The sequence below is a fragment of the Lactuca saligna genome, chromosome 6 (genome assembly GCF_052625555.1).
Source record: "Lactuca saligna cultivar CGN05327 chromosome 6, ASM5262555v1, whole genome shotgun sequence".
Taxonomy (NCBI): domain Eukaryota; kingdom Viridiplantae; phylum Streptophyta; class Magnoliopsida; order Asterales; family Asteraceae; genus Lactuca; species Lactuca saligna.
In genome coordinates this window covers 8,447,308-8,474,975 of record NC_136422.1, presented here as the reverse complement: position 1 = coordinate 8,474,975, position 27,668 = coordinate 8,447,308, and the positions used below count along the sequence as shown (strand labels likewise).

General features: G+C 40.9%; 1 protein-coding gene across 1 annotated transcript; it reads left to right on the top strand.

Moving 5' to 3' along the window:
- Window positions 1-22,885: 22,885 nt before the first annotated feature.
- On the top strand, window positions 22,886-27,348 carry LOC145001236 (homeobox protein HD1-like). Its single transcript, XM_078960592.1, has 5 exons — window positions 22,886-23,333; window positions 23,428-23,548; window positions 26,535-26,719; window positions 26,806-26,937; window positions 27,026-27,348. Exons 1-5 carry the CDS (start codon window positions 23,028-23,030, stop codon window positions 27,164-27,166), a joined length of 885 nt encoding a protein of 294 aa, XP_078816718.1. The 5' UTR covers window positions 22,886-23,027; the 3' UTR covers window positions 27,167-27,348.
- The last annotated feature ends 320 nt before the right edge of the window (window positions 27,349-27,668 follow it).

The window sequence follows — 27,668 nt, the reverse complement described above, 5'->3', positions numbered from 1 at the left end:
AATCATAGTAGATCAACCATAATCCGATTTTGTGATATATATGACTATATTTTTGATCTAATTGAAGATAATTATCAATTAATAAATTATTTGATTTCCTTATATGATAATTATTAATCAAATATAGATAATTATGTGATTTAGATTATTTGTTATTTGATCCTTTATGTTTTAAATGTTTAAAACTTGCCCTCAAGCTTTGAAATTTATGTTTTGTGATTAAAAGTTTAATTTAGACAATTTAAATTTCAAACCCTAGAATTTTACACGTTTAAAATACAACCCTATACTAATATAATATTACAAGATTAATATATATATATATATATATATATATATATATATATATATATATATATATATATATATATATATATATATATGTATAACTTAAATGCTAGTCTTACCGTTAGTAGACCTCATTCACGAAGCCGGTCTATAAGGTGGGTATAAGGTTGCGGCCTATAAAATGGCGCTTAATGGGTGTACACTCACACCTACCGCTCGCTTGATTGGTGGAGGGTCGTTAGCCGAACGGGTAGGATAGGGCAACCTCATCCTCTCATTAAAAGTATAATAATAAATACAAAGTAACTACATGTTTTATTAAAATTCCCAATCTTAGTTACTTTAGGAAAAGTGAATTGATGCAATCCCATGAAATTACACTTTGCACCTTGCTAAGAAGTTAGTGGAGCGTGTGTGGTTTACCGGCACACTAATTAGTTCTAAGCGAAGGTGGCAAAGGGTGATTCATTGTTTATCATAGTTCGATGGAGCGTGAGTGGTTTACCGGCACATCGAATAGGTGATCGTTACAATTAAGGCACCACGTTAATTTGCATGGTAATTCACACCCGCTTTGTGATCCTCAGTATCCCAATCACAAACAAGAGGGGAATATCGAGATTTAAACATGCCATTGAAATGTTTCAATGAATATCATCCGAACCTAAGAATTCTCAATACATTTAGGACTTAAAGTTATGTTTTTCATGGTGGAGAATTAGTGAATCCTCATTCACTTACCTTCAAATTGTTTGCATATTAGATTGCGGCATCCCTTTTCTAATGTGTAAATATTGTTGTTGGATCCTAGCCCTAATTTCTTACTGGGTGAACATTAGGGATTCATATTTTAATCTATCTTTGTCCTTTCTATTTGTAGATGTCGAACGCTAACAATGCTGCTGCGAGTTCTTTCACTTTGATGAGCCTTTGTCAAAAGGTTACTTTTGATGGAACGGACTTTAGCGAATGGATAAGATACATTCACACGATTGCTCGCTATGAGGATAAGGAGTATGTCGTCGATGAGAAGCTCGAGAAAATCAACCCCGAAATCGCTACTCCCGCTGAAATCACCGCTTTCGAGACTCATGAGCGTGATGCAACGAAAGTGCATTGCATCATGATCGCGACTATGAACTCCGAATTCCAAAAGTCCTACGAGGACATGTATCCGTACGAAATGCATCAAGACTTATTGGAGCGATACCATCAAAATGTGAGACAAGAGCGTTATGAGATTTTCACGAACATGATTTCCGCTAAGATGGGTCATGGAGAATCTCTTACCGTGCACTTGCAAAAGATGCAAAGGTATGTCAACCGCCTTCGCAAGTTAAATGTTGACTTTGGGGAAGACTTGGCGATTGACATGGTGCTTCACTCTTTGCCTCCGAGCTACAATCAATTTAGGATGACCTATCACATGAACAAAGAAGAGGTCACCCTAAGCAAACTCCAAGGTCTCTTGAGGGTCGCTGAGAGCAACTTCAAGGACAAGTCTGTTGCACCAACTCCCAATCCGCCCGCTACTCCTGTCTTGGCAATAGGACAAGGAAAAGGAAAGAAGAGGAAGGCTTTGTCAAAGAACCATCGCAAGGTGAAAGCCCGAGATGGTGCCTCTTCTAGTGGGACCAAAGTTGATCCCGCTAAGCCCTGCTCTAATTCGAAGGAGACAGAGTGCCACCACTGCCACAAGATAGGACATTGGAAGAGAAGCTGCCCAGAATACCTGCAATCCATCAAGGAAGGAAAGATCAAGCCATCTTTCGCAGGTATATATACAATTAAATCTAATGATTCCCACAATACTTCTTGGGTTCTTGATACCGGTTGTTGTTATCACATTTGTTCTAATGTGCAGGGACTAAGAAGAAGTAGAGACGTGGAGCATGGAAGAATAAATCTAATCATGGGGAACACAAGATCGTCGTCTGTGACCAAGATTGGAGTGTATTCATTAGTGCTTAGGAATAGTTTATCTTTAGATTTGAACAATTGTTGCTATTCGCCAGAAATGGCTAGAAACATCATTTCTTTTCATGGTTTGTTTAGACAAGGTTTTAGATTTTCTTTTAATAATGAGAATGGTTCTATTTTAGCTTATCTAAATGGTTTCTTTTTCTTTAAGGCTATACCATGTAATGGAATTTATGAAACTGTTATGATTGTTGATAACTTAGGAAATGATGTTTTGTACTTGGATTCTTCCAATAGTATGGATAAAGCATCCTTATGGCATTGTCGTCTTGGACATGTCAACAAGAAACACATAGCCCAACTCCAAAAGGATGGAGTGTTGGAGTCATTCGACCTAAGGGAAGATGACACATGCGAGTCTTGTTTACTTGGAAAGATGACTAAGTCACCCTTCGCTGGTACGTGCGAAAAGGGTGAGGGTCTATTGGACCTCATACATATCGATGTGTGTGGACAGTTTAGATCTACCACGAAGGATGGTAACCGCTTCTACGTGACTTTTACCGATGACTATAGTAGATATGGGTATATCTACTTAATCAAGCAAAAGTCAGAAACTTTTGAAAAGTTCAAAGAGTTCAAGAATGAAGTGGAGAATCAATTGGGCAGGAAGATCAAGATGCTTCGATCCGATCGAGGAGGAGAGTACCTAAGTCTTGAATTCCACGATTATCTCAAGGAGTGTGGAATAGTTTCACAATTGACGCCACCTAGGACACCACAATTGAATGGTGTGGCAAAAAGGCGTAATCGAACCTTGTTGGACATGGTTCGCTTTATGATGAGTCATGCTTTGCTATCTATCTCTTTTTGGGGGTATGCCTTAGAGACTGCCGCCCATATCCTTAACCGATTCCCTACTAAGAAGGTTGCCAAAACACCTCACGAGATGTGGATGGGGAAAGCTCCTTCGTTAGCACATATCAAGGTTTGGGGTTGCGAGGCTTTTGTAAGACGAGATACTCACGACAAGCTCGAACCTCGTAGTGAGCGATGTATTTTCATCGACTACCCGCAGAAATCCTTTGGATATCTCTTCTATAGACCGAAGGACAGTGTTGTCTTTGTTGCGAGGAGAGGAGTTTTCTGAGAGCAAGAACTCATAGGCCAAGGAGACAGTGGGAGGCAAATCGATCTTGAAGAGATTCAAGAGTCTATAGATGAAGGAACCTCAACCGCTGGCACTCAACCCAAGGAGGAAACTCCGGTTGAACCGATTGACATATCATTACCTCTTAGACGTTCCGAGAGAGTTAGGTTTCAACCCCAGTTGTATGGTTTTCATATTACTACCGAAGGGGACACGTATATTAGTGATAGTACACTAATAAATCTTGATGAACCTAATAGCTATAAGGAAGCCATGGCAGGCCCGGAGTCTGCGAAATGGAAAGAGGCAATGGATAGCGAGATCCAATCCATGTATGATAACGAAGTTTGGAATTTGGTTGATAATGTGCCTGGACGTAAGACCGTTGGGTGCAAATGGATCTTCAAGAAGAAGACCGACGTGGATGGAAAAGTACACACGTTTAAAGCGCGACTAGTTGCGAAGGGCTTTACTCAAACTCCCGGAGTTGAATATGAAGAGACCTTCTCACCAGTTGCGAAGATAAAATCTATTAGAGTGATGCTAGCTGTTGCCGCATTTCATGATTATGAGATTTGGCAAATGGATGTCAAGACCGCTTTCCTTAACGGAAAGTTGGCTGAGGATGTTTACATGGCTCAGCCAGAAGGGTTTGTGGATCCGAAGCATCCAAATAGAGTGTGTAAGCTTGAGAATTCAATTTATGGACTAAAGCAAGCGTCTCGCAGATGGAATTTTTGCTTCGATGAGAAAGTCAAAGAGTTGGGATTTGTACAAAGCGAAGATGAATCGTGTGTATATGTCAAAGCCAGTGGGAGTGTAGTAAGCTTTCTCATTCTGTATGTCGATGACATATTACTCATAGGAAACGACGTCCTGACTCTGCAGGAGGTTAAGTCCTGACTCGGGAAGTGCTTCGCTATGAAGGACCTCGGAGAGGCTTCCTACATTTTGGGAATAAAAGTAGTAAGAGAAAGAAGTAAGAGACTAATAGGACTTAGTCAGAACACTTACTTAGAGAAGGTACTAAAACGTTTTAGTATGGAAAACTAGAAAAAGGGAGAATTACCGATACAAAGCAATGCCAAGTTGAGTAAGACTCAAAGTCCGAGTACCGAAGCCGAGATAGCTGAAATAAGCTGAGTTCCATACGCTTCCGCAGTTGGCTCAATAATGTACGCTATGAATTGTACTCGCCCTGATGTAGCCTTTGCTTTGAGCATGGTTAGTAGATATCAAGGGAATCCAGGCAAAGCCCATTGGGTTGCGGTGAAGAATATCCTTAAGTACCTTCGGAGGACGAAGGAATGGTTCTTAGTCCTTGGAGGGAGTGATGACTTGAAGGTGCCAGGGTATAGTGACGCCAATTTTCAGACCGACAAGGACAACTACCGTTCGCAGTCGGGCTGGGTCTTTACCCTGAATGGAGGAGCAGTAACTTGGAAGAGTTCCAAGCAGGAAACCGTAGCTGATTCAACATGCGAATCAGAGTACATCGCAGCGAGCGAAGCGTCGAAGGAGGTAATATGGCTAAAGAACTTCATTGGAGATCTTGGAGTTGTACCTGCCATAAAGGAGCCCATGGAGATTTTCTGTGATAATGAGGGAGCGGTTGCCTTAACCAAGGAACCGAGAGATCATGGTAGATCACGACATATCGACATAAAATATCACTTTATTAGACATCGTGTAGAAGAAGGACAACTCGTAGTGAATAGAATATCATCGGAAGATAACCCAGCAGATCCGCTTACGAAGGGACTGAGTAGGGTTAAGCATTTGCAGCATGCTAGGAGTATTGGGCTGAATGATGATATTAGTATAGATTAGATAGTATTAGAAACGTGTAATAGATAAATGTAATTAACATTTGATGATTAAATAAAGGATTTTTATTTATAAGTAATGTTACTGTCATATGTTAATTGTTTAACTATTGTTTCACTTTCCATGTTTTGACTTCCAGAATAATTGAGTTTATTAAGAATAATCGAATTGTTCAAATAGTCCACAATCGTTCATATGTTGGAAGTAGATATGAATGAAGATTGTCATGAATAGGTATGTAGAGTGTCTAAATGGTGTTAGACATAGCAAAAGATTGCTGCAACGTTCATGAGTGCTTATGAACTAGGTTTGGGCATTGGAACAAACCCGCGCTTGCTGGAATCACCTTATGGAATGTGATATTAAATGGGTGATCGCAAGACGATAATATCATATAGTCTTAAAACCTAGATATATGGTTTGTTATTGGTTAATTGATTGTACATTGATAATGCGAAAACGCATTGGTAACTCGATGTTATAAAACGCATTGTTGTGTGTAGTTGGTTAATGAATAAGTAAATGCATATAAGTCGAAGTTTATCTGTAACTTTTATCCTAAGAAGGAAAAAGTGATATCTCGGCCGCTCGATGATTTGATTTGACTTATGTGCCGGGCCCGGTCAGAACTGAATTGATGTGTTCGATTAAGTTCTATGTCAAGTAAATCGGAGATCGAGAAACTAAATGCTAGACTAACTATTCCATAGTATTGTCAGCATGATATCTAACAGAGGACTGTACGATCCCTTATCTAAAGGAGAAGATTGATTAGATCAGAGTTTGACAGCATCTTTGAGAGCTACGATTGCAAATCAGAATGTACCTGCACATATAGTTACTAGACTTATCCAAGTGGGAGACTGTTGGAATAGTGTCTAAGGCTGCAACTATATTAGGGAAGTATTTGACCCGATTGTGCATGGTCCTTTTGGGTTGCCTTCACCATAGCAACTTGATAGGATGATTTATTAAGAGAGAGTAAATATTATTAGTATATTATGAGAATAATATAAAGAATAATATATTAATATAAGTCATAGAATTAATTGGAATTAATTTGGTGACTTAAAGAGATTAATTAAATAAGAGGGTATAAACTATCAATTGTTTGATAGTTACACTTTAGACTGTAAATCCTTATGGAAGATAGGTTGGACGATTTCTAGGGCTTAGATAAGCCAAAATCGTCCAAAGGGTATCTAAGGTAAGGATATGGATTAACTTAAAGTCTAAGTTATCCAGTTAGGGTTTAAGCTGTAACCCTTAAGGAGTCTACAAGTATAAATAGACCATATGGCTGAAGGAATTCGACACATCTTCAAAAGTAAGGATACTCTGGTCGAATTCCATCCCCTCTCCTCTCTCTCAAATCATCCTCTTTGCTAGTTGGTGTGTGTAAGCCATTAGATGAGTGACAATTGTGACTCTAGAAGCTCCAAGACAACAAGATCAACAGGGAATCCAAAGGTATGATTCTAGATCTGTTTCAATATTGTTATTACACCTAAATAGTCATTAGAAGTCTTGGATTCAAAGCATGTTTGATTAGAAAGCCTGGATCCAAGCATTAGGGTTTTGCATGCGCACATAGGAAAGTTCTTATGGCTAAAACCCATCAATCTAGGTCCGGGAATGGGAGATTGATTCGGAGCACATACAAAAAAGGAAGGAAGAGCACGGGCAGATGACGGGTGTTTCAACAAAGAAACCCATGGGTTTCGATTGTAGATCGAAGGGCCAGCAGGACCACAATCGTTGTGGCAAGTACGACATGACTCATTAAGGGGTCTGTAGAATGGGTGGTTCGGGTTTCTATAAGTGCGGCAAGATGGGGCAGTTCAGTAGGGATTACACTGCTACTACAATCACCACCCAAAAATTTGATCTGATTTGCTTCCTTTGTAATCAGAAGGGCCATAAGAAGGCCAACTTCCGAAGTTTAGTATCAGGAGGACCAGTAGCAACACGTGCTACAGGGACTCTGAGGATCACTGATGACTGCCAGGGTAAGATGGACGCGGCAATTATTCAAAGCAGGGAATTTCAGATGACATTCGAGGAGGCTCGTGCAACATCCAATGTGGTCACATGTATGTATCTTCTCCTTACCTTCTTATTTATGTTATTTGTTATGCTTATATGTTTGTATTGTTGTTTAAGGTCATTCCTTGTGATTGGTATTCCTACATTGGTCTTATTCGATTCGGGGGCTACTCGATCTTTTGTATCCCTTACGCTTAGCAAGAGATTTGAAGATGTTCCGGGAGAGTTGGATTATCCACTAGAGGTTGAGATTGCTGATGACCGTTCAGTGCGAATGCTGAGGGTTCACCAAGGATGCACTTTGGAGTTATTATGTGAGCAGTATCCAATTGATTTGGTTCCGTTTCCCCTACACGAAAGCAAGGTCGTTATAGGGATGGATTGGTTGAGCCCTAATGGGGTGATGATTGATTACGGGCTTTAGTTGGTATGTGTTTGGACCCCAAGTGGGGGAGAGTTGGTGATCCACGGTGAGGGTGCTCAGTGTGGGTCGGCTCTCTGTTCGGTAGCCAGGACCATGCGTTATCGTTAGCAGGGATGTTTTAGGTTTGTGGCCTATGTGATGGATACCCGGTAGAAGGGTGAGGTGACCATTGATGATGCACCGATCGTTCGGGAATACCCAAATGTGTTCCCAGAGGATTTATCAGGAGTTCCTCCGGAGAGGCAGGTGGAGTTTCAGGTTGACTTGGTCCCAGGTATCGCTCCGATAGCCAAAGCACCTTATCGGTTAGCACCTCCAGAGATGAAGGGGTTGTCTATGCAGTTACAGGAGCTACTAGACAAAGGATTTATTCGACCGAGTAGTTCACCATGGAGAGCATCGATTTTATTTGTAAAGAAAAAGGATGGGATACATCAGATGTGTATTGATTACCGGGATCTAAATAAGCTAACAATGAAGAACCGTTACCCACTACTGATGATCAATGATTTATTTGATCAGCTTCAGGGCGCATCTTGGTTCTCTAAGTTCGACTTGTGTTTAGGTTATCACTATATGAGGGTCAGAGAGGAGGATATGCAGAAGACGACCTTCTGAACTCGTTATTGTCATTAGAGTTCGTGGTGATGCTTTTCGGGCTCACCAATGCTTTAGCCACATTTATGGATCTCATGAATCGCGTATGCAGGACCATGTTGGATCAGTCTGTAATTGTGTTGATTGATGACATCCTAGTTTATTCCAAGACCCAAGAGTAGCATGAAGAGCACCTAAAGGAGGTATTAGAGACTCTGAGTAGAAAGAGATTATACGTGAAGTTCTATAAGCGTGAGTTCTAATTACGCGAGGTATAGTTTCTAGGGAACCTTGTCAACCAGAATGGTATTCTGGTCGATCTGGCCAAGACTGAGGCGGTAATGAGGTAGGAAGTTCCGAGGTCTCCATCTGAGATTCGAAGTTTCCTTGGATTGGCAGGTTAATATTGGAGATTTATTCATGATTTCTCTAAGATAGCAGTTCCTTTGACTAGGCTGACAAAGAAGCTTGTCACATTTTATTGGGGGCCTGAGCAGCAGGTAGCTTTCGAGACTCTAAGACAGAAATTTTGTGAGGTGCTGATTCTGACCCTGCCAGAGGGTGTTGAGGACTTTTATATATTGTGATGTTTCGATCATGGGCTTGAGTGCAGTGCTGATGCAGCAAGGGCATGTGATCACTTACGCCTCAAGACAGTTGAAGCCTCATGAGGCAAATTACAATACACACGATTTAAAGTTGGGAGCGGTGGTGTTTGCCCTTAAGATTTAGTGACATTACCTCTATGGGGTTCGTTGTAATATCTATGCGGATCACAAGAGCCTGAGGTATTTAATGGACCAGCCAAATCTAAACATAAGGCATCGTAGGTGGTTGGACGTGGTCAAGTATTATGATTGTGAAATCCTTTCTCACTTAGGGAAGGCCAACGTGGTGGCTGATGCTCTCAACCGCAAGGCGGTCACGACTCTTATTGGGGATTTATGTTTGAGGATGATAATGATTACCCCACTATTAGAGCAGATTTGAGAGGTTCAGATTGAGGCTATGAAAGAAGAGCACCAGAAGAGTGAGCGCATTTTGGGTCAGGTGGCTTCTTTCGATTATGATATTCGGGGGTTATTGACCCTTCATCGGAGGGTGTGGGTTCCATATTGGGGTGGTGCACGACATATTTTGATGGAAGATGCACACAAGTCGAGATTCTCTATTCATCCCAGAGTGACGAAGATGTATAGAGATCTCCGGCCTGATTGTTGGTGGTTATGCATGAAGCGGGATGTAGTATGGTATGTGGAAAGGTGTTGGACTTACAGGAAAGTCAAGGCCTAGTATCAGCGACCCCATGGAAAAATGGAGTCGTTGGATATTCTGTTTTGGAAATGATAAGAGATTACGATGGACTTTATAACCAAATTGCCTCCGACGGCATGCGAAGTGGATTCGATATGGGTCATCGTGGATCGATTGACCAAAAGCGTGCATTTTATCCCGATCTAGGAGAGTATCTCTGCGGAGAAGTTAGTAGACATCTACATTCTGGAGGTTGTGGCACATCATGGGGTGCTGGTTTCTATTGTCTTTAATAGGGATGTCTGGTTTACTTCTAGGTTCTAGAAGAGATTTCACGAGGAGTTGGGTACTTTTCTGCACTTCAACACAACTTTTAACCTGCATATTGATGGTTAGAGTGAGCGGACTATCCATACCTTGGAGGATATGCTTCGGGCTTGTGTATTGGATTTTGATTGGAGTTAGGATATGTACCTCCCTTTGGCGGCGTTTTCGTATAACAAAAGTTATCACGCCAACATTGATCAGCCTCCTTTTGAGATGCTCTATGGGATGAAGTGTAGGACCTTGTTATGTTGGGGTGAGGTCGGTAAGTGTGACATCCCCATTTTCATGGCCAGAAAAGTCCGATTTTTTTTATGCTTTATAAAAATCAGAGTACTTCTTTTCATAAAAATGTTGCGGAATTTGTTCCCAGAAAAATACGATAAACACGTTATCAAAACATTTTCGAATAAACGTATTTTTATTTATGTTAAAACGTTTGGGATGTCATCGTCAATACAGAAACATAAGCATAAACGGAACTTACATTTATTTACACTAGTGATCTACATCTCTTTAATCTCTCATTGTGACTTCATATCAATACCTGTGATGTAAATAAACTGAGTGGGTCAGGTTGGGAAACCTGATGAGTACATAGGGTTTTCAACCCACAAATATAAATTATTATGTTTAAATATTTAAGCAATCAACGTAATTACCCATCCCCATTCTCTTCTTTATTTTACTCTAAGAATTCAGCTATTCCTCATTTATTTATTCCTAAGGGTTATCCTAAGGAATAGGCACGAAATCCATCGTTGCCAAGGTTTACTCAACGGGCACTAAATCCATAGTTCCCAAGGTTTATCTCGTTTATTGACAGTATCGTTTCCGAGACTCCTCTCGCAATACAAGTCAATGGGTTTTGTCTCGTTTATCAACGGTATCGTTTCCGAGACTCTACTCGAAATACATGTCGATGGGTTTTTAGAGTACACCTGGTGAATACACAGTTCAAAACACCTACAGGTTGCGAGCCTGCTAGTATCCACTGGACTGTCTAGAATAGTCCGTGGTTGTCATCCATACTTTGCTGGATGACGGGGCCATCAATTGGGAAAAAGGCTTCTCTCATGGTTCACCTCTCACCTTTACCTCATGGTCTATATTACCTCTTCATCATTTTATTTTTGTCACACAGAAACTATTTCATCTACCCATGTTCTACCTAACACATTTTGTAGATATAAAATACATATTCAGTTTAAATCATGTAAAACTTGTATAAAATCGTTCATCCAGCATAGATAGCAAGTATACAAATAATATGCACACATAGCATGTAATTTATTTAAAATACTTCAAATCTATGTTTAAGATGAAAGTAACTATGCACTCACCTGAGAAGGTGGTCACTCGGTACTCGGACATCACTTCGTTTACTTTAAAATTATTTCCTTCGATGAAACCTAGTATTATCACCACTAGATTTTAGTCTAATATTACCATGACTAATTATTATTATTATTATTATTATATAAGCATTTAAACAATACTTTCCAACCACTATGTACAGATAGGGGCCAGACATAAAACACCGGAGGGCAGGACCATTTTTGGCGTAAAGCACTTCTGAAATCCAACAACCCTATGCGGCCCTTTAAACCAGATTCCCCGTACCGCGAGTAGTTAAAAAGATATTATAACGACACTTATATAAGTCATAATAATAGCTCAAATATTTATTATAAATTTATAATAACAATACTAATTTTTTTATCAACTATATTTAAAATAGGGTAAGCATAACTTACTTACAAGGGGATTTTAGCTAGGAGTCGGGCTCTGCAAGGGCAGAACTTCGTCGCTGAATCTTTCTAAGAAAGATTCGTGGAGCGCTTCAGCGCTCACCTTACTATACTAAAACTACAGAAAGAGAAGTCGAATCACGAGGGATCGAAATGCTCGGGAGATAAGGAGAGAAAGACTCTTGAATCAAGAGAATGATGCAAGAAATATGAAAGCCCAAGCCTTTTATTTATAGTAATTGAATTTACAAAACTAGCCTCCATAATTACTTAATGACCTTATAGTTATATAAACAACTAAACACCCCTTTATAATACTATTTTAAATAGATTTAACGATATTTGCACTAAACTAATGTTGAAAGAACTCAACATTAATCTTATAATGACCGCATCGTCGATACCTTTCTAATGATATATACATATGTATATATATGTGTACGTATATATGATTTATACTTTACTTTAATACGTAAATATGCTATTGTAATTTGTAACTCGTTCATACGAACTCCGTTTTTGACGTTATTTATATCCATGCGTTGGTGTAGACGTACTCTACAACTTTCGTTTAGACTCCGTCGGCTAATTTTGACTTTATTTTTAAAGTTATATTTTTAACAGGCCGGGACAGGATTGGTCCGTTAAAATCTCATAACATCTTTATCCGATGTCCATTTTCGTCTGTCTTTTTATCGTTACGCTACTAATAATGAGATCTTCGATTCTCGTTTAGGTTGTGTCGGCTAAAAACCACTCGATCTAATACTCGAACTTCGGGCTGTACACCCCTAAGCCGAAACTTCGAAAAATCATAACTTCCTCATAAGAAGTCAAATTTGGGCGTTCAATTTATGGACGCTCTCAGTTAACATATTCTACGACTTTCATTTAGATTACTAAGGATAAAAGAAGCTCTATCATAAATTCACTATTTACGTCTCCCGGTGCTGTGCTGGTTTTACCGTAAAACTTCGACGGGCCATAACTTCTTCGTTATAACTTGGATTTCGACACTCTTTATATGTACGGAAACCTTGTAACATATACTAAAACTTGGTTGAGATTATTTATTCTTAATAATCTTTTGTTGAAAAGTCATTTTCGACCCCTATTGTCTCTAAATTGACTAGCCCGGATCTACGAGTGTTACAGTAAGCGAGTCATGGGGAGTACTGAGGTGGTACTCAAGATGATCGAGATGATTCAAAGGGTTCATGGTAGACTTTAGAAAACACAGAGTCGGAAGAAAAGCTATGCAGACAGACACTGGACATACTTGGAATACCAAGTCGGGGTTATGGTACTCCTGAAGGTGTCATATTAGAAAGGTGTTATCTGGTTCAGGAAGTGAGTAAGCTAGGCCCTAGGTATATTATTCCTTTCAGAGTTGTAGCTCGGGTGGGCAGAGTGGCGTATCGTTTGGATCTCCCGGAGGAGCTCAGTCAGATTCATAATACTTTTCATGTCTCTCAGGTGTGGAAGTGTTTGGTTGATGATTCTGTAATGGTTCCATTAGAGGCTATTCATGTGGATGACCGCCTGAACTACAATGAGAGACCAGTGGCGATCCTTGACCGGAAGATGAAAACCTTGAGGAACAAGGTTGTAGGTTTGGTAAAGGTGTATTTGCATCACCGTAAGGGTTCTGAGTGGACTTGGGAGCCCGAGGAAGAGATGAGGGAGCATTATCCTGGGTTATTTGCAGCAACAGACTTCAAGGGTGAAGTCTAATTCAAGTGGGGGAGAACTGTAACGCCCATTTTGACAGGTAAAACTCTTGAAAAATATTTCAATTATCCATGGACTAGACTTGAGTATGTTGGATGTATATAAGGTATGCACGACATACTCTTATGCATGCTCGAAGCGGGGATATCCCCAACGTACGCTGGGCATACGGAAGCCAAGGGCAAACCAAAATGATTGTACTACTATCAATTCAAGTATATAAATCAATTATAGTTATGTGTAACACTGAATTTTTCAAAACAAAATTTTCGATTTTTATAAAAGCATAATTCCATCAATATTCATAGAAACAACCCCTTTTTAATTGTTCAACAATATATTACAAAATCCCAAGATCAAAATGTCAAGCTCCAAACGTGTGTGTACGGATCAAGCCGACGCCTTCCCACGGTCGTCACTAGTACCTGAAACAAATAACATCAACACTGTAAGCACAAGGCTTAGTGAGTTCCCAAAATACTACATATAACACATATTAGCCACTCGAGGCTATAACTCTGTGGGTCCGTGCACCCAAACTCTGTGAACCCTCAGGTTCTAACTCTGTGAACCTTCCGGTTCTAGCTCTGTAAACATGCACAGCATCAAACACATAAAAGTAATGCAGTACAACACATAACATACATAGCATACAAATACTCTAACACATAACTCTGATTACCTACTCAAGGTAAAGTATAGTGAGAAGACTCACCTCGTGTGTCTCGGTAAATCGTAACCCTGAAATCACTAAACACTCGATCCGCCGAGCTGAAGTCCCCCTATAGCACAATATATCTCTAATTAACACTTTCTCAACTAGGGTTGACCATACCATAACAGGACAAACTAGGTCAACGCTGGTCAACGGTCAACTTGACCGGACTCGGCGAGTGCACTATAGCGACTCGGCAAGTCTGAGCGAAATCACCAATTTCCCTGAAACCCTCTCTTGACACGTCGAGCATCCCCTCCCAACTCGACGAGCTCCACCTGGCACGAGTTGTGGGGCCACCACGACTCAACTCGCCGAGTCTCAAGAACGACTTGGCGAGTCCGGTTTGACTCGGTTCACCTGTCCATCCTGACTCCCCCCCCTTGACCCACTGAGTTCACTCATCCCAACTCGGCGAGGCCACTCGCTGAGTGGTCGTGCAGCATTCAAGCTACTCCCCGAGTCTGTTCTTCGGACTCGGCGAGTCAGAGCCATGCACTGACCCAATCTTGCTCTAAAGGCCAGATCCAGTCCACTAATCCATAGATCCAGTCCCCCCATGCTTATTTAGCACGTAAAGTCACAATCTTGATGCATAAATAACCTCTACATGATCACAAATGATGTTTTTGACTCTATTACTTCAACACAAGGCCAAGGACTCCATTTTCACCCATAAAGCTTGATGAGTGAGGCCCTCTGGACCTCTATGGATCCAGATCCATGGTCTCAACTCAAAGAGGGAACAAAAGGGCACCAAATCACCCCATAAATGATCATATTAAGCCCTAACTTGCATCAAGTTTCACCAAACAGAAAATGGTCCGAAAATAATACCTCTAGAGTGATGATCCAAGCTCCAAATCCACGAAATAGCAACCTCCTTTGCTTCCTCTTGCCTAGAGCCTCCTTCTTCTTGCTAAACAACACTCACAAGGTCAAGATTTGCTCTCAATCCTTCACCAAACGCTCAAGAACTCTAGGGACACACTCTGGGGGTTGGATGAGCGCAAATGACGGCCATAAGGCCCCTTAAATAGGCCACAAACCCGGGGATTTAGGGTTCCATAACACAGTGCAGACTCGCCGAGTCCATACCCTGGACTCGCCGAGTCCAAGCGCGCACCTTCGCTCAATCCCGCGTCTCTACTCGGCGAGTCTGAGCCCCGACTCGCCGAGTCCCTCTTACAAAATAACATAATTAAACATACATTATACCTGGGAAAAATCTGGATGTTACAACTCTCCCCCACTAGAACTGGACTTCGCCCTCGAAGTCCCGCTCTAAAACAGCTCCGGATGCTGCTCCCGCATCATATCCTCCGGCTCCCAGGTCATCTCTGATCCCTTCCGATGTTGCCACTGAACCAATACCAGAGGTACCTCCTTGTTCCTCAAAACCTTGATCTTCCGATCCCTAATAGCCACTGGTCTCTCCACATAGTTCAGGCTTGCATCAACCTGAATATCCTCAAGTGGAACCACTGCCGACTCATCGGCTATACATTTCCTCAACTGCGATACATGAAAAGTGTTGTGAATCTGTCCCAACTCTGCTGGTAACTCCAGCCGATAGGCTACCCGACCCACCCTGGCGATCACACGAAACGGGCCAATAAACCGGGGTCCCAATTTGCCCCTCTTCCTGAACCGGATCACTCCTTTCCAAGGAGAGACCTTCAGGAGAACAAAGTCGCCGACCTGAAATTCCAACTCGGACCGGCGCCTATCCGCGTAACTCTTCTGCCGGCTCTGAGCGGTCAATAACCTCTGCATGACCAGCTGTATCTGCTCTGTCGTCTGATTCACGATCTTTGTACTGCCCATTACCCTTTGCCCAACCTCTCCCCAACATATGGGAGTCCGACACCTCCTACCATATAACAGCTCAAAGGGCGGCATACCAATGCTCGAATGATAGCTGTTATTGTAGGAAAACTCCGCTAGAGGCAAATACGAGTCCCAACTACCCCCAAAATCCAATACACAAGCTCGAAGCATGTCCTCGAGTGTCTGTATCGTCCGCTCACTCTGACCGTCGGTCTGGGGGTGGTATGCGGTACTAAAATGCAACTTAGTACCCAATTCCTCATGAAATTTCTTCCAAAAACGGGAAGTGAAACGCACATCGCGGTCTGAAACAATCGAGATCGGCACCCCATGCCGAGATACAACCTCCCTCACGTAAACCTCCGCCAACTTCTCTGCTGAAGAACTCTCACTGATGGCAAGAAAGTGAGCGCTCTTTGTCAATCTATCCACAATCACCCAAATTGCATCAACTCCTCTGGCAGTCCTCGGCAATTTGGTGATAAAGTCCATAGTGATCTGTTCCCACTTCCACTCGGGAACCTCCAATGGCTGCAACTTGCCATGCGGTCTCTGGTGTTCGGCCTTTACCCTTCGACAGGTCAAACACCTCTCGACAAACCATGCTACATCCCTCTTCATACAGGGCCACCAATGCTCCTTCCTTAGATCCAAATACATCTTCGTGGCCCCGGGGTGGATCGAAAATTTCGATCTATGAGCCTCCTCCATCAATGTAGCACAGGTACCTCCCACAAACGGTACCCAGATCCTGCCCTGATAAGTCATAAGGCCTCGACTATCCGATACGAACTCAGAAACCATCCCAACAACCCACTCTCTCTTCTGCATCTCCGGACGCACGGCCTCGGCCTGAGCCCCACGAATGGCGTCCAGAACTGGAGTTATCACGGTCAATCTCAAACATACATCTCGCAGGGGAGTACTCTCCGCCCTGCGGCTCAACGCGTCGGCTACCACATTAGCCTTGCCCGGGTGGTACAAGATCTCACAATCATAGTCCTTGACCACATCTAACCATCTCCTCTGCCGCATATTTAGGTTAGGCTGATCCATCAAGTACTTCAAACTCTTATGGTCCGTGTAAATCGTACAACGAACCCCATACAAGTAGTGCCGCCAAATCTTGAGGGCGAACACCACTGCCCCCAACTCCAAATCATGTGTGGGGTACCTCGTCTCGTGAGGCTTCAACTGCCTCGATGCATAAGTTATCACATGACCCTTCTGCATCAATACCGCTCCCAATCCTAGGATCGATGCATCGCAGAATACCACAAAACCTTCCATACCTTCCGGAAGGGCTAATACTGGAGCTTCACACAACCTCTGGCGAAGCGTCTCAAAGGAGGTCTGCTGCTCGGGACCCCATGCAAATGCCACACCCTTCCGGGTCAATCTGGTGAGTGGAACCGCAATCTTGGAGAAATCCTTAATAAATCTCCGATAATACCCTGCCAACCCGAGAAAACTCCGTATCTCAGAAGGTGACCTCGGCACCTCCCACCTCATCACTGCGTCAACCTTGGCCGGATCGACCAATATCCCCTTCTGGTTAACGAGATGTCCCAGAAACTGGACCTCCCGTAACCAGAAATCGCACTTGGAGAACTTTGCGTAAAGTTTCTCCGCTCTCAAAACCCCAAGCACCTCCCTCAGATGCTCCTCGTGCTGCTCACTAGATCTCGAATATACCAGAATATCATCAATGAAAACAATCACCGACCGATCCAACATCGGCCGACATACCCTGTTCATGAGGTCCGTGAACACAGCCGGGGCATTAGTGAGCCCGAAAGGCATCACCACAAACTCATAATGCCCATAACGTGTCCTGAATGCTGTCTTCTGGACGTCCTCGTCCCGCACTCTCACCTGATGATAGCCCGACCTCAAATCAATCTTGGAGAACCAAGATGCTCCCTGTAGCTGATCAAATAAATCGTCGATCCTCGGCAGCGGGTAACGGTTCTTGACCGTCAGCTTATTCAATTCCCGGTAATCAATACACATGCGATGCGAGCCATCCTTCTTCTTCACAAACAAGATGGGTGCTCCCCACGGCGAGCTACTCGGCCGAATAAACCCCTTCCCCAGCAACTCCTGAAGTTGCGAAGATAACTCCTGCATCTCTGGAGGCGCAAGGCGATACGGCACCTTAGCAATAGGTGCGGCCCCCGGAACCAAATCGATGCCAAACTCCACTTGCCTCGCGGGAGGCACTCCTGGTAACTCTTCGGGAAATACATCTGGAAACTCCCGCACCACCGGAACTTCCTCCACAGAGCTCCGTCTCTCGGAGATCACTCGCGTATCCATCACATAGGCTACATAACCCTTACAGCCCTGCTGTAAACACTGTCTCGCCCTAGCAGCCGAACAAAAGGCTGATCCAGAACGTGTACCCTCGCCGTACACTGAAAGAACTCCCCCACTAGGATCTCGTATAGTCACCAGCTGTCGCTCGCAATCGATAACCGCACCGAATCGGCTCAACCAATCCATGCCCACTATAACACAAACATCACCCATCGCAATCGGAATCAGGTCGATCGGAAACTCGACCCCGAATATCTCCAATACACATCCCCGGAAGACCTCTGTAGCACAAATCACCCTGTCGGCGGCTATGGAAACCCGCAGGGGCCGACTCAATACTCCACGACTAACACTGATACGCTGACTAAATGCCAAGGACACAAAAGATCGACTCGCACCCGAGTCAAATAACACTAAAGCAGGTACAGAATTCACAAGGAAGGTACCTAAGCATAGCATGATATAAGCATAATATCTCAACACCATAAACAATAATGAAAAGGAAACATACCAGCCACAACGTCGGGTGCGGCGCGGACCTCTTCCGCAGTCAGCTGGAAGGCTCTCCCCCGAGCCCTCGGTGCCTCGGCCTCCACGGGCCGATTCTCTGCAGCAATAGCTCTAATGGCGGCGGGAGCAGACCCCTGAGATGCTCCGCGCAACAGCGGACACTTCGCCTTCCGGTGTCCAGTCTGGTTGCAGTGGAAGCACACTGCAAATCCCTTGGGGCAGTCCTTAGCCATGTGCCCCTCCTTGCCACATTTGTAGCAAGACCCTGCCCGACAGGCGCCATCGTGACCCTTGCCGCACTTCCCACAAGTGCGGCCCTTCTGGCTCCCGGGTCTGGGATCAGCGGGCTTGGCCCGCTTGGCTGCCGGCTGGGACTGTGTCGGTCGCCGATCCCTCCCCATAGACTCCGCCTCCTCCCTGGCCTGAGTCTCAAGCTCAATCTCCCTCTTCCGAGCATTTGCCTGAAGCTCGGCAAATGTCCGGTACGAGGAGTTCGCAGCGAACTCCCGAATATCCCGCCTCAAAATGCTCAGATAACGGCTCATACGTGCCTGCTCGGTGGACACGTGCTCAGGGTAAAACATTGCCCTCTCCTGGAACATCCTCGTAATTGCTGTAACTGACTCGGTACCCTGCTTGAGGGTCAGAAACTCCTGTGCCAGACGTTCCCTCTCCACCTGAGGAACATACTCATCTCGGAACATGGAAGTGAACCTCTCCCAGGTCACTGCCGAAAGCTCAGTCGGTGTGAATTGCGCAGTCACAAACTTCCACCAGTCCTTCGCTCCCAAGCGAAGCTGGTTCAGTGCGAACCGAACCTTCAAATGCTCAGGGGACGAGCAAGTGAAGAAGCATCCCTCCATATCAGATATCCACCTCATAGCTGCCACCGGGTCCTGCGTACCATCAAACTCTGGTGGCTTGGTGTTGCTGAACTCCCTGAACAACATCGCATCACCTCCCTGGGGTCTCGCCGCAGCAATCGCTGCGGTAGCTGCTGCAACCGCAGCCTCAGAAAGAGCGGCATAGCGCTCGTCAAACGTCTCAATCAAAGCGGTCTTAATAGACCCGAACATCTCTGGTATCTCGGCTCTGATGACCGCAGCCACCTCCTCATGAATGATTTGTCGAATGTCCTCATCACTAGATCCGGCATCCTCCGGCATGTGTCGTGTCCTCACCATGATCAACCTCTGAAATACAACATGCGATAATTAGAATTCACTCGAACACTCTTACATTCAACAATCCACCCCTCCTTGATTCTTGGCATCCCCAGATTCTTATTTGAACTGTGTACCGCTCCGGTGCTTTTAGTAGTACGGGCCCAATACTACTGTCCGCACCGTCTCGGTACACACTCCAAATCGTCCTCTTCGGATCCCAGTCCCCAAGTACTCTATTATACTTAAATCTCTCTGAACAGATCTCACACAAACCCTAGCTGCTACCTAATTACTCTCAGCGTCTCATAGCAGCTCACCATTCCCTAAGCTAAGGCATCACAAAACAGGCCACTCTAGCCCTATCAGCAATACCTAGCCTACTCTAGCATGCACACACATCACAATAATAGTTATTACATAACAAAAGATATTTTGGGAATTCACCGTTCGGGCGCTGACTGATCGTACACACGTTTCTTCCTGGAAAACCCTTTACTCTTAGAAAATTTTGGTTTTTATTTTGAGAATATCTCTTCATTTCCTCAGTTTGAGTCCAAATACCCCCGAAGGTGTACCCGAATCCCTCAAACCAAGGCTCTGATACCAATTTGTAACACTGAATTTTTCAAAACAAAATTTTCGATTTTTATAAAAGCATAATTCCATCAATATTCATAGAAACAACCCCTTTTTAATTGTTCAACAATATATTACAAAATCCCAAGATCAAAATGTCAAGCTCCAAACGTGTGTGTACGGATCAAGCCGGCGCCTTCCCACGGTCGTCACTAGTACCTGAAACAAATAACATCAACACTGTAAGCACAAGGCTTAGTGAGTTCCCAAAATACTACATATAACACATATTAGCCACTCGAGGCTATAACTCTGTGGGTCCGTGCACCCAAACTCTGTGAACCCTCAGGTTCTAACTCTGTGAACCTTCCGGTTCTAGCTCTGTAAACATGCACAGCATCAAACACATAAAAGTAATGCAGTACAACACATAACATACATAGCATACAAATACTCTAACACATAACTCTGATTACCTACTCAAGGTAAAGTATAGTGAGAAGACTCACCTCGTGTGTATCGGTAAACCGTAACCCTGAAATCACTAAACACTCGATCCGCCGAGCTGAAGTCCCCCTATAGCACAATATATCTCTAATTAACACTTTCTCAACTAGGGTTGACCATACCATAACAGGACAAACTAGGTCAACGCTGGTCAACGGTCAACTTGACCGGACTCGACGAGTGCACTATAGCGACTCGGCGAGTCTGAGCGAAATCACCAATTTCCCTGAAACCCTCTCTTGACACGTCGAGCATCCCCTCCCAACTCGACGAGCTCCACCTGGCACGAGTTGTGGGGCCACCACGACTCAACTCGCCGAGTCTCAAGAACGACTCGGCGAGTCCGGTTTGACTCGGTCCACCTATCCATCTTGACTCCCCCCCTTGACCCACTGAGTTCACTCATCCCAACTCGGCGAGGCCACTCGCTGAGTGGTCGTGCAGCATTCAAGCTACTCGCCGAGTCTGTTCTTCGGACTCGGCGAGTCAGAGCCATGCACTGACCCAATCTTGCTCTAAAGGCCAGATCCAGTCCACTAATCCATAGATCCAGTCCCCCCATGCTTATTTAGCACGTAAAGTCACAATCTTGATGCATAAATAACCTCTACATGATCACAAATGATGTTTTTGACTCTATTACTTCAACACAAGGCCAAGGACTCCATTTTCACCCATAAAGCTTGATGAGTGAGGCCCTCTGGACCTCTATGGATCCAGATCCATGGTCTCAACTCAAAGAAGGAACAAAAGGGCACCAAATCACCCCATAAATGATCATATTAAGCCCTAACTTGCATCAAGTTTCACCAAACAGAAAATGGTCCGAAAATAATACCTCTAGGGTGAGGATCCAAGCTCCAAATCCACGAAATAGCAACCTCCTTTGCTTCCTCTTGCCTAGAGCCTCCTTCTTCTTGCTAAACAACACTCACAAGGTCAAGATTTGCTCTCAATCCTTCACCAAACGCTCAAGAACTCTAGGGACACACTCTGGGGGTTGGATGAGCGCAAATGACGGCCATAAGGCCCCTTAAATAGGCCACAAACCCGGGGATTTAGGGTTCCATAACACAGCGCAGACTCGCCGAGTCCATACCCTGGACTCGCCGAGTCCAAGCGCGCACCTTCGCTCAATCCCGCGTCTCTACTCGGCGAGTCTGAGCCCCGACTCGCCGAGTCCCTCTTACAAAATAACATAATTAAACTTACATTATACCTGGGAAAAATCCGGATGTTACATTATGAGCTCAGACACCTAATCCAACAGGTTTGTGTATACAAAAGAAATTAGGTTATGATTTTTTTTCCCAAAAAATATGCCACAGTTGAACTGAAACCCTAATATACAAGATTTAATTTTGGAGATTGATTTTCTTGCAAATATGTTGCAATCTAATATAGCTGATTTTATAAAGTTGTCTTATGAGATATAAATATGAATGAGCGGAAAATTTAAAATTTAAAATGCAGAATCAATAAGTTGATACGTGAAATGATATTAATTATGAGGTATAAGAAAATGATACATGATAAAAAAAATTATTCTTTTATTAATATATATATATATATATATATATATATATATATATATATATATATATATATATATATATATATACACACACATATGTCGGAGACGATATGTTGTCTCTATAGTTTTTTAGAAACTCGCCAACATTCATGCCTCATCTATAGAGGCGATATGTTGTCGCTATAGATTATGAATTCAAAATTTATTAATTAGTCAGCTTGTATAGATGATATATTGTCTCTATATATCATTTATAGCGAATATTTATGTATCCTCAATAGGTTTGTGTATGAGTAGGTTTGTGATTTTTTGGATAAAAACTAGGGTAAAGAATTAAATAATAGCGGAGATTATTTTTCCTAGAGGATTATGAAGGCGGATCTAAGATGTTGTAAAATAAGTTATTCAAATTTCAAACTATATGTCTTTCACAGGTACAAGTGGTCCTCAAAACGCAGGCCCACTTCATCTTTTTTGCTTTCCTATACTTCCCTTTTTCTCTATATCCATTTGTCTACATACTACATAGGATACAACATTTGGATCTTCCATAACAATATGGAAGATCAGCATTTAGGTATGGTGTGCAACCTTGGTGATGGCGCTGGTGCTTTTACAGATATGTTGGTGTCTATTTCCAGTAACCGGCACCGCAAGATGAAGGTGGAGATAGCCAACCACCCTCTCTACCAACAGCTTCTCTCCGCCCATATCGGGTGTCTCCGAGTTGCCACACCTATCGACCAACTGCCCCTCATCGACAGCCAACTCCCCCACTTGCAGCATCTCCTCCACTCCTACAACTCCGACCCCCACCACCACCCTCTTCCTCCCGACGACCGCCGTGACCTTGACAATTTCATGGTAATTTTCTCGAATTGTTTTCTTCTTGTGTTTCTTTAATTATGTAAATTCGTAATATTTTTATTAAAGTAAATTAACTACTTGAATGGAACAGGCACAGTATTTGGTAGTTTTGTGTGCATTTAAAGATCGCCTGCAACAACATGTCAGAGTTGATGCTGTTGAGGCTGTCATGGCCTGCCGTGAAATTGAGCATAGCTTACAAGCTATCACCGGTACCCTCTTTCCTCCTGTTGTATAGATGCACATGTATTTGCAGTAGAATTCTGATACACATTGATATGTGTTTACGATATTTGCAGTAGAATTCTGATCTTCTTTATCTTCATTTAACCTTTTACATAGAACACCAACCATAGTACTTTAATTAAGATTCAATCTTTTGCTTCATTAATTAAAAATAAAATATCTTATGATATTTGGGCGCAGTTTCGTGGACGCCACAACTATCATCACCATGGACCAAATAAAATAACAAATTATTAGTTTTAATTAATATATTAAGGTGGTTGCAATGTGGGACAATGAAACTATCACCACCAACTATAGCTTAGGCTAATCATGGGCCATGGCCTCACCTTTAAGGAATCACTTAATATTACGATAAAGCAAGATAAGTTGGGCTCACCAACTATTGATTAATGGAGCATGACAACTCAAAGAGCTTGAATGAATGTGTAGAACTTTTGCTTGTAAGCTTTTACAAATAATTTATCTAAATCTTTTATTTTTAAAGAGAGTCGATGCTTACTTACATTTACACTACGAATGCCTTTATAAAATGCCCAAACAAAAGATTTAAGGCCAAACCTGCATATTCTTTGTAGAGATATATCTGCAAAGTTTTTTTCAAACTGCGACAATGTACACATGAGATCATTTAAGCGTCTTGTGGTCCAAAGGCCTAAAATAGTAAATTTCCACTGTACAGTTGTACTATTTAGTATTTAATTATAGCAAAAAAAAAAAGGTGAAGTCATGCCTTGAAAATAGTACCATATGAAAATTGGAAAATTTTCTTTACCCATTATAATTTGTATGACAATAAATTAGATCACTATGAATCGATAACGGTTATTATATAGGTTAGAATGATTATAATTAAGCATATTACAATCTATTAACATTTGTAGTAAACATATATAACATAGTCAATATATTGGGTCGTTTAATCTATTAAAACTAGTAAAATGAATTTACAATCTATTCATATTAGTATAAAGTATGTGTTTTGAAGCATTTATCAATATAATTTTTGTAAAGTCTTCATGCATTTAGAGCAACGTTATTCAACCTCATAGCAGCAACCATTATTGCTATGCCATAATATATTTTATAAAAACATCTAGTTAAAATCAATATGATTTTAACTTCGGTAGACATCATCGTCATCACGATTCTCTATTCTCAATTAAAATAAAATATATAAATGTCAAATCATATTCTTTTAATAGATGAATCAAAAACATTATTGAAAACATTACCTCCCATTTGGAAATATACAGCTACAATATATTGTTGCTTTAGTGTTAAAAGTTAAAAAAGTGTTTGTAAATATAGACCTCATTTACTCCTTACATCGCAATTTTTTTTTTTTCCAACAAAATACTTTTTTTTTAAGTTAGTATTGGTATTGGTATAATTTTTTATATTGTGATTATAAAATAAATTACAAGCTCTAATTAAATACTGTAATTTAATAGATGTCTTTATTGGAGTGGTTGGGTTGATACCTAAATTGTCTGTCACTAACCACAAAATGATAATATAAATATAAAGTAAAATTTCAATGACACATTAATATAACAATTACTTTTTATTGGTAAAAAGTAATCAAAATCTTTAAAAAAATATATTTATTTCAAACAATTAAAAAAAAAGTAATATATATATATATATATATATATATATATATATATATATATATATATATATATATATATATATATATATATATATATATATATATATATATATATATATATATATATATATGGAAAGTGAATATACCGTTGAGGATATATAAGCTTAGGTACCCAAACTCACCATAATACGTCGTTTTGTATCATATATATACATTGTAATTGTCTAATGTTCTTATAATTCAACTTCTAACTTGATTTCATTCAAAGATTTTTATAAATTTCATATTTATTTTCCTCTTACATAATTTCATTTTCAACTATAATATATATAGCTTAATTGATGTTCGTCAAAAAGATGTGATGTAAGAGGAAGATAATAATGAAATTTTGAAAATCTTGAAAGTAAATCAAGTTAAGGATTGAAGTTGAAGAACATTATAATAAATATATAAAAAAAGGACGTATTATGATAAGTTTGGGTACCTAAGTTTATATACCCACAAAGGTATATTCACTTTTCCCATATATATATATATATATATATATATATATATATATATATATATATATATATATATATATATATATATAAGTTATAATGTAGATGAACAATTATTATGTGGATTTGTGGACAATGTTATTCTATGAGAGTTACTAAGAGAATATGTTGTTTAGTAATTTCAATACGTTTAACCTTATATAATTATCAGCATTTTCATACATTCTCGCTAATTCTTATTTATTTTTGTTCTCATACATTGTTTATCACTCATTTTCTTTCATACAGAATACGACTCAATAAACATTCTGACAGAATGAGAATAATAATAATAATAAGTCTATAATAACCTTATAGACGATATAACTAGTGAGAATATGTGATAATGACAATAATTATGTAAGATTGAATGTATTCATATTATTAAATAACATATTTTCTTTGTAATGCTCACAAAATAAGAATGTCTGCATAATAGATGTCAATCCACATTTAAACCTAGCTCAATGACCAAAAGGAATGAATGATCAAAAAGTATATTTTCACATACTTTTTAACAAGATGATGAGTAGACAAGATCGAGTTAACGAGGTCCATAGATCTTAGCCTTCTTTTACTCAAAATGAACCGGTTAGAGGTGATATAGTTTATGTTGGTCTAACTGGAGCAATGACGCATATGAGATTGTTTAATGTATTTGTTATTGTAATTTCTCGTTAGCTTTTCATCTATTGACATCTTTAAAAAAAAAATAAAGTTTGCACATGTTTTCTCTTAATTTATATACTCCAAATTAAATTTGGTGTTTTTTTATTGTATTTTTGTAATTTAATTCAGGAGTAACCCTTGGCGAAGGTTCAGGAGCAACAATGTCAGATGACGATGAAGAAGAGATGGGAATGGATTTTCTAGTAGATCAGTCTGCATGTGATATGTTGGGTTTTGGTCCTCTTCTCCCTACTGAATCTGAACGAACTCTTATGGACAGAGTTCGTCAAGAACTGAAAATCGAACTTAAACAGGTTTACACTCAACACTACTGCTCTCTCCTACACGTACACACAAACACACATTTAAACCATACAATCACTTGCATGCATACATGTAGGGATTTAGATCAAAAATAGAGGATGTAAGGGAGGAAATATTGAGAAAAAGAAGAGCAGGAAAATTACCTGGTGATACTACACATGTGCTCAAAGATTGGTGGCAACAACATTCCAAATGGCCATATCCAACTGTAATGAAATAAGCAATAAATATTTTTACATATAATTGAGATAGATATTTGAAGTATTTCATGTTTTGATAAAAAAAAAAACTTACAGGAAGATGACAAGGCAAAACTGGTGGAAGAAACAGGGCTACAACTCAAGCAAATCAACAACTGGTTCATTAATCAAAGGAAAAGGAATTGGCACAATAGTTTGAATCCCATGAACACCCAAAAAACAAAGCGTAAACGATAGAGGAAATTAACTTTGTTTTAATAACTCAAACTTTGGTGGAGGGATGGTAACCTTAGTTGTTAACGCTAAAAGCATATTGTACCTTTCGTTTGTAAAGTATAGACGGCTAACATTGCATGTATATGATTGATTTCTAAACATTGATGACAAACTTACTAAAGTTACTCTCTTTTACTATGATAGCACCTACCGATGTTTGATGAAATGACTCAATAGCTAGTAGTTCTAAAGGTTTTATTTTCAATATGTTCAAGGGGAAATCTATGGTAATCAATTTTTGAGAAAGTGAGATTTCACAAAATACGAAATTTTAATTCGGAGAACAAACTATTTTGGAAATTAAAGATTTATCTTATAGAGATGAAAATAAATTACAAACAAAAAACCATAGGGGTTAATGGTGTTTAAATAGCCTCCAAAACCCTAAAAATCCTTTCGGCCAATGGGTCGGGTGTGTTGCGTCCTTAATAGACAGTCTGCGCCCCCTTGCGAATAAATATAG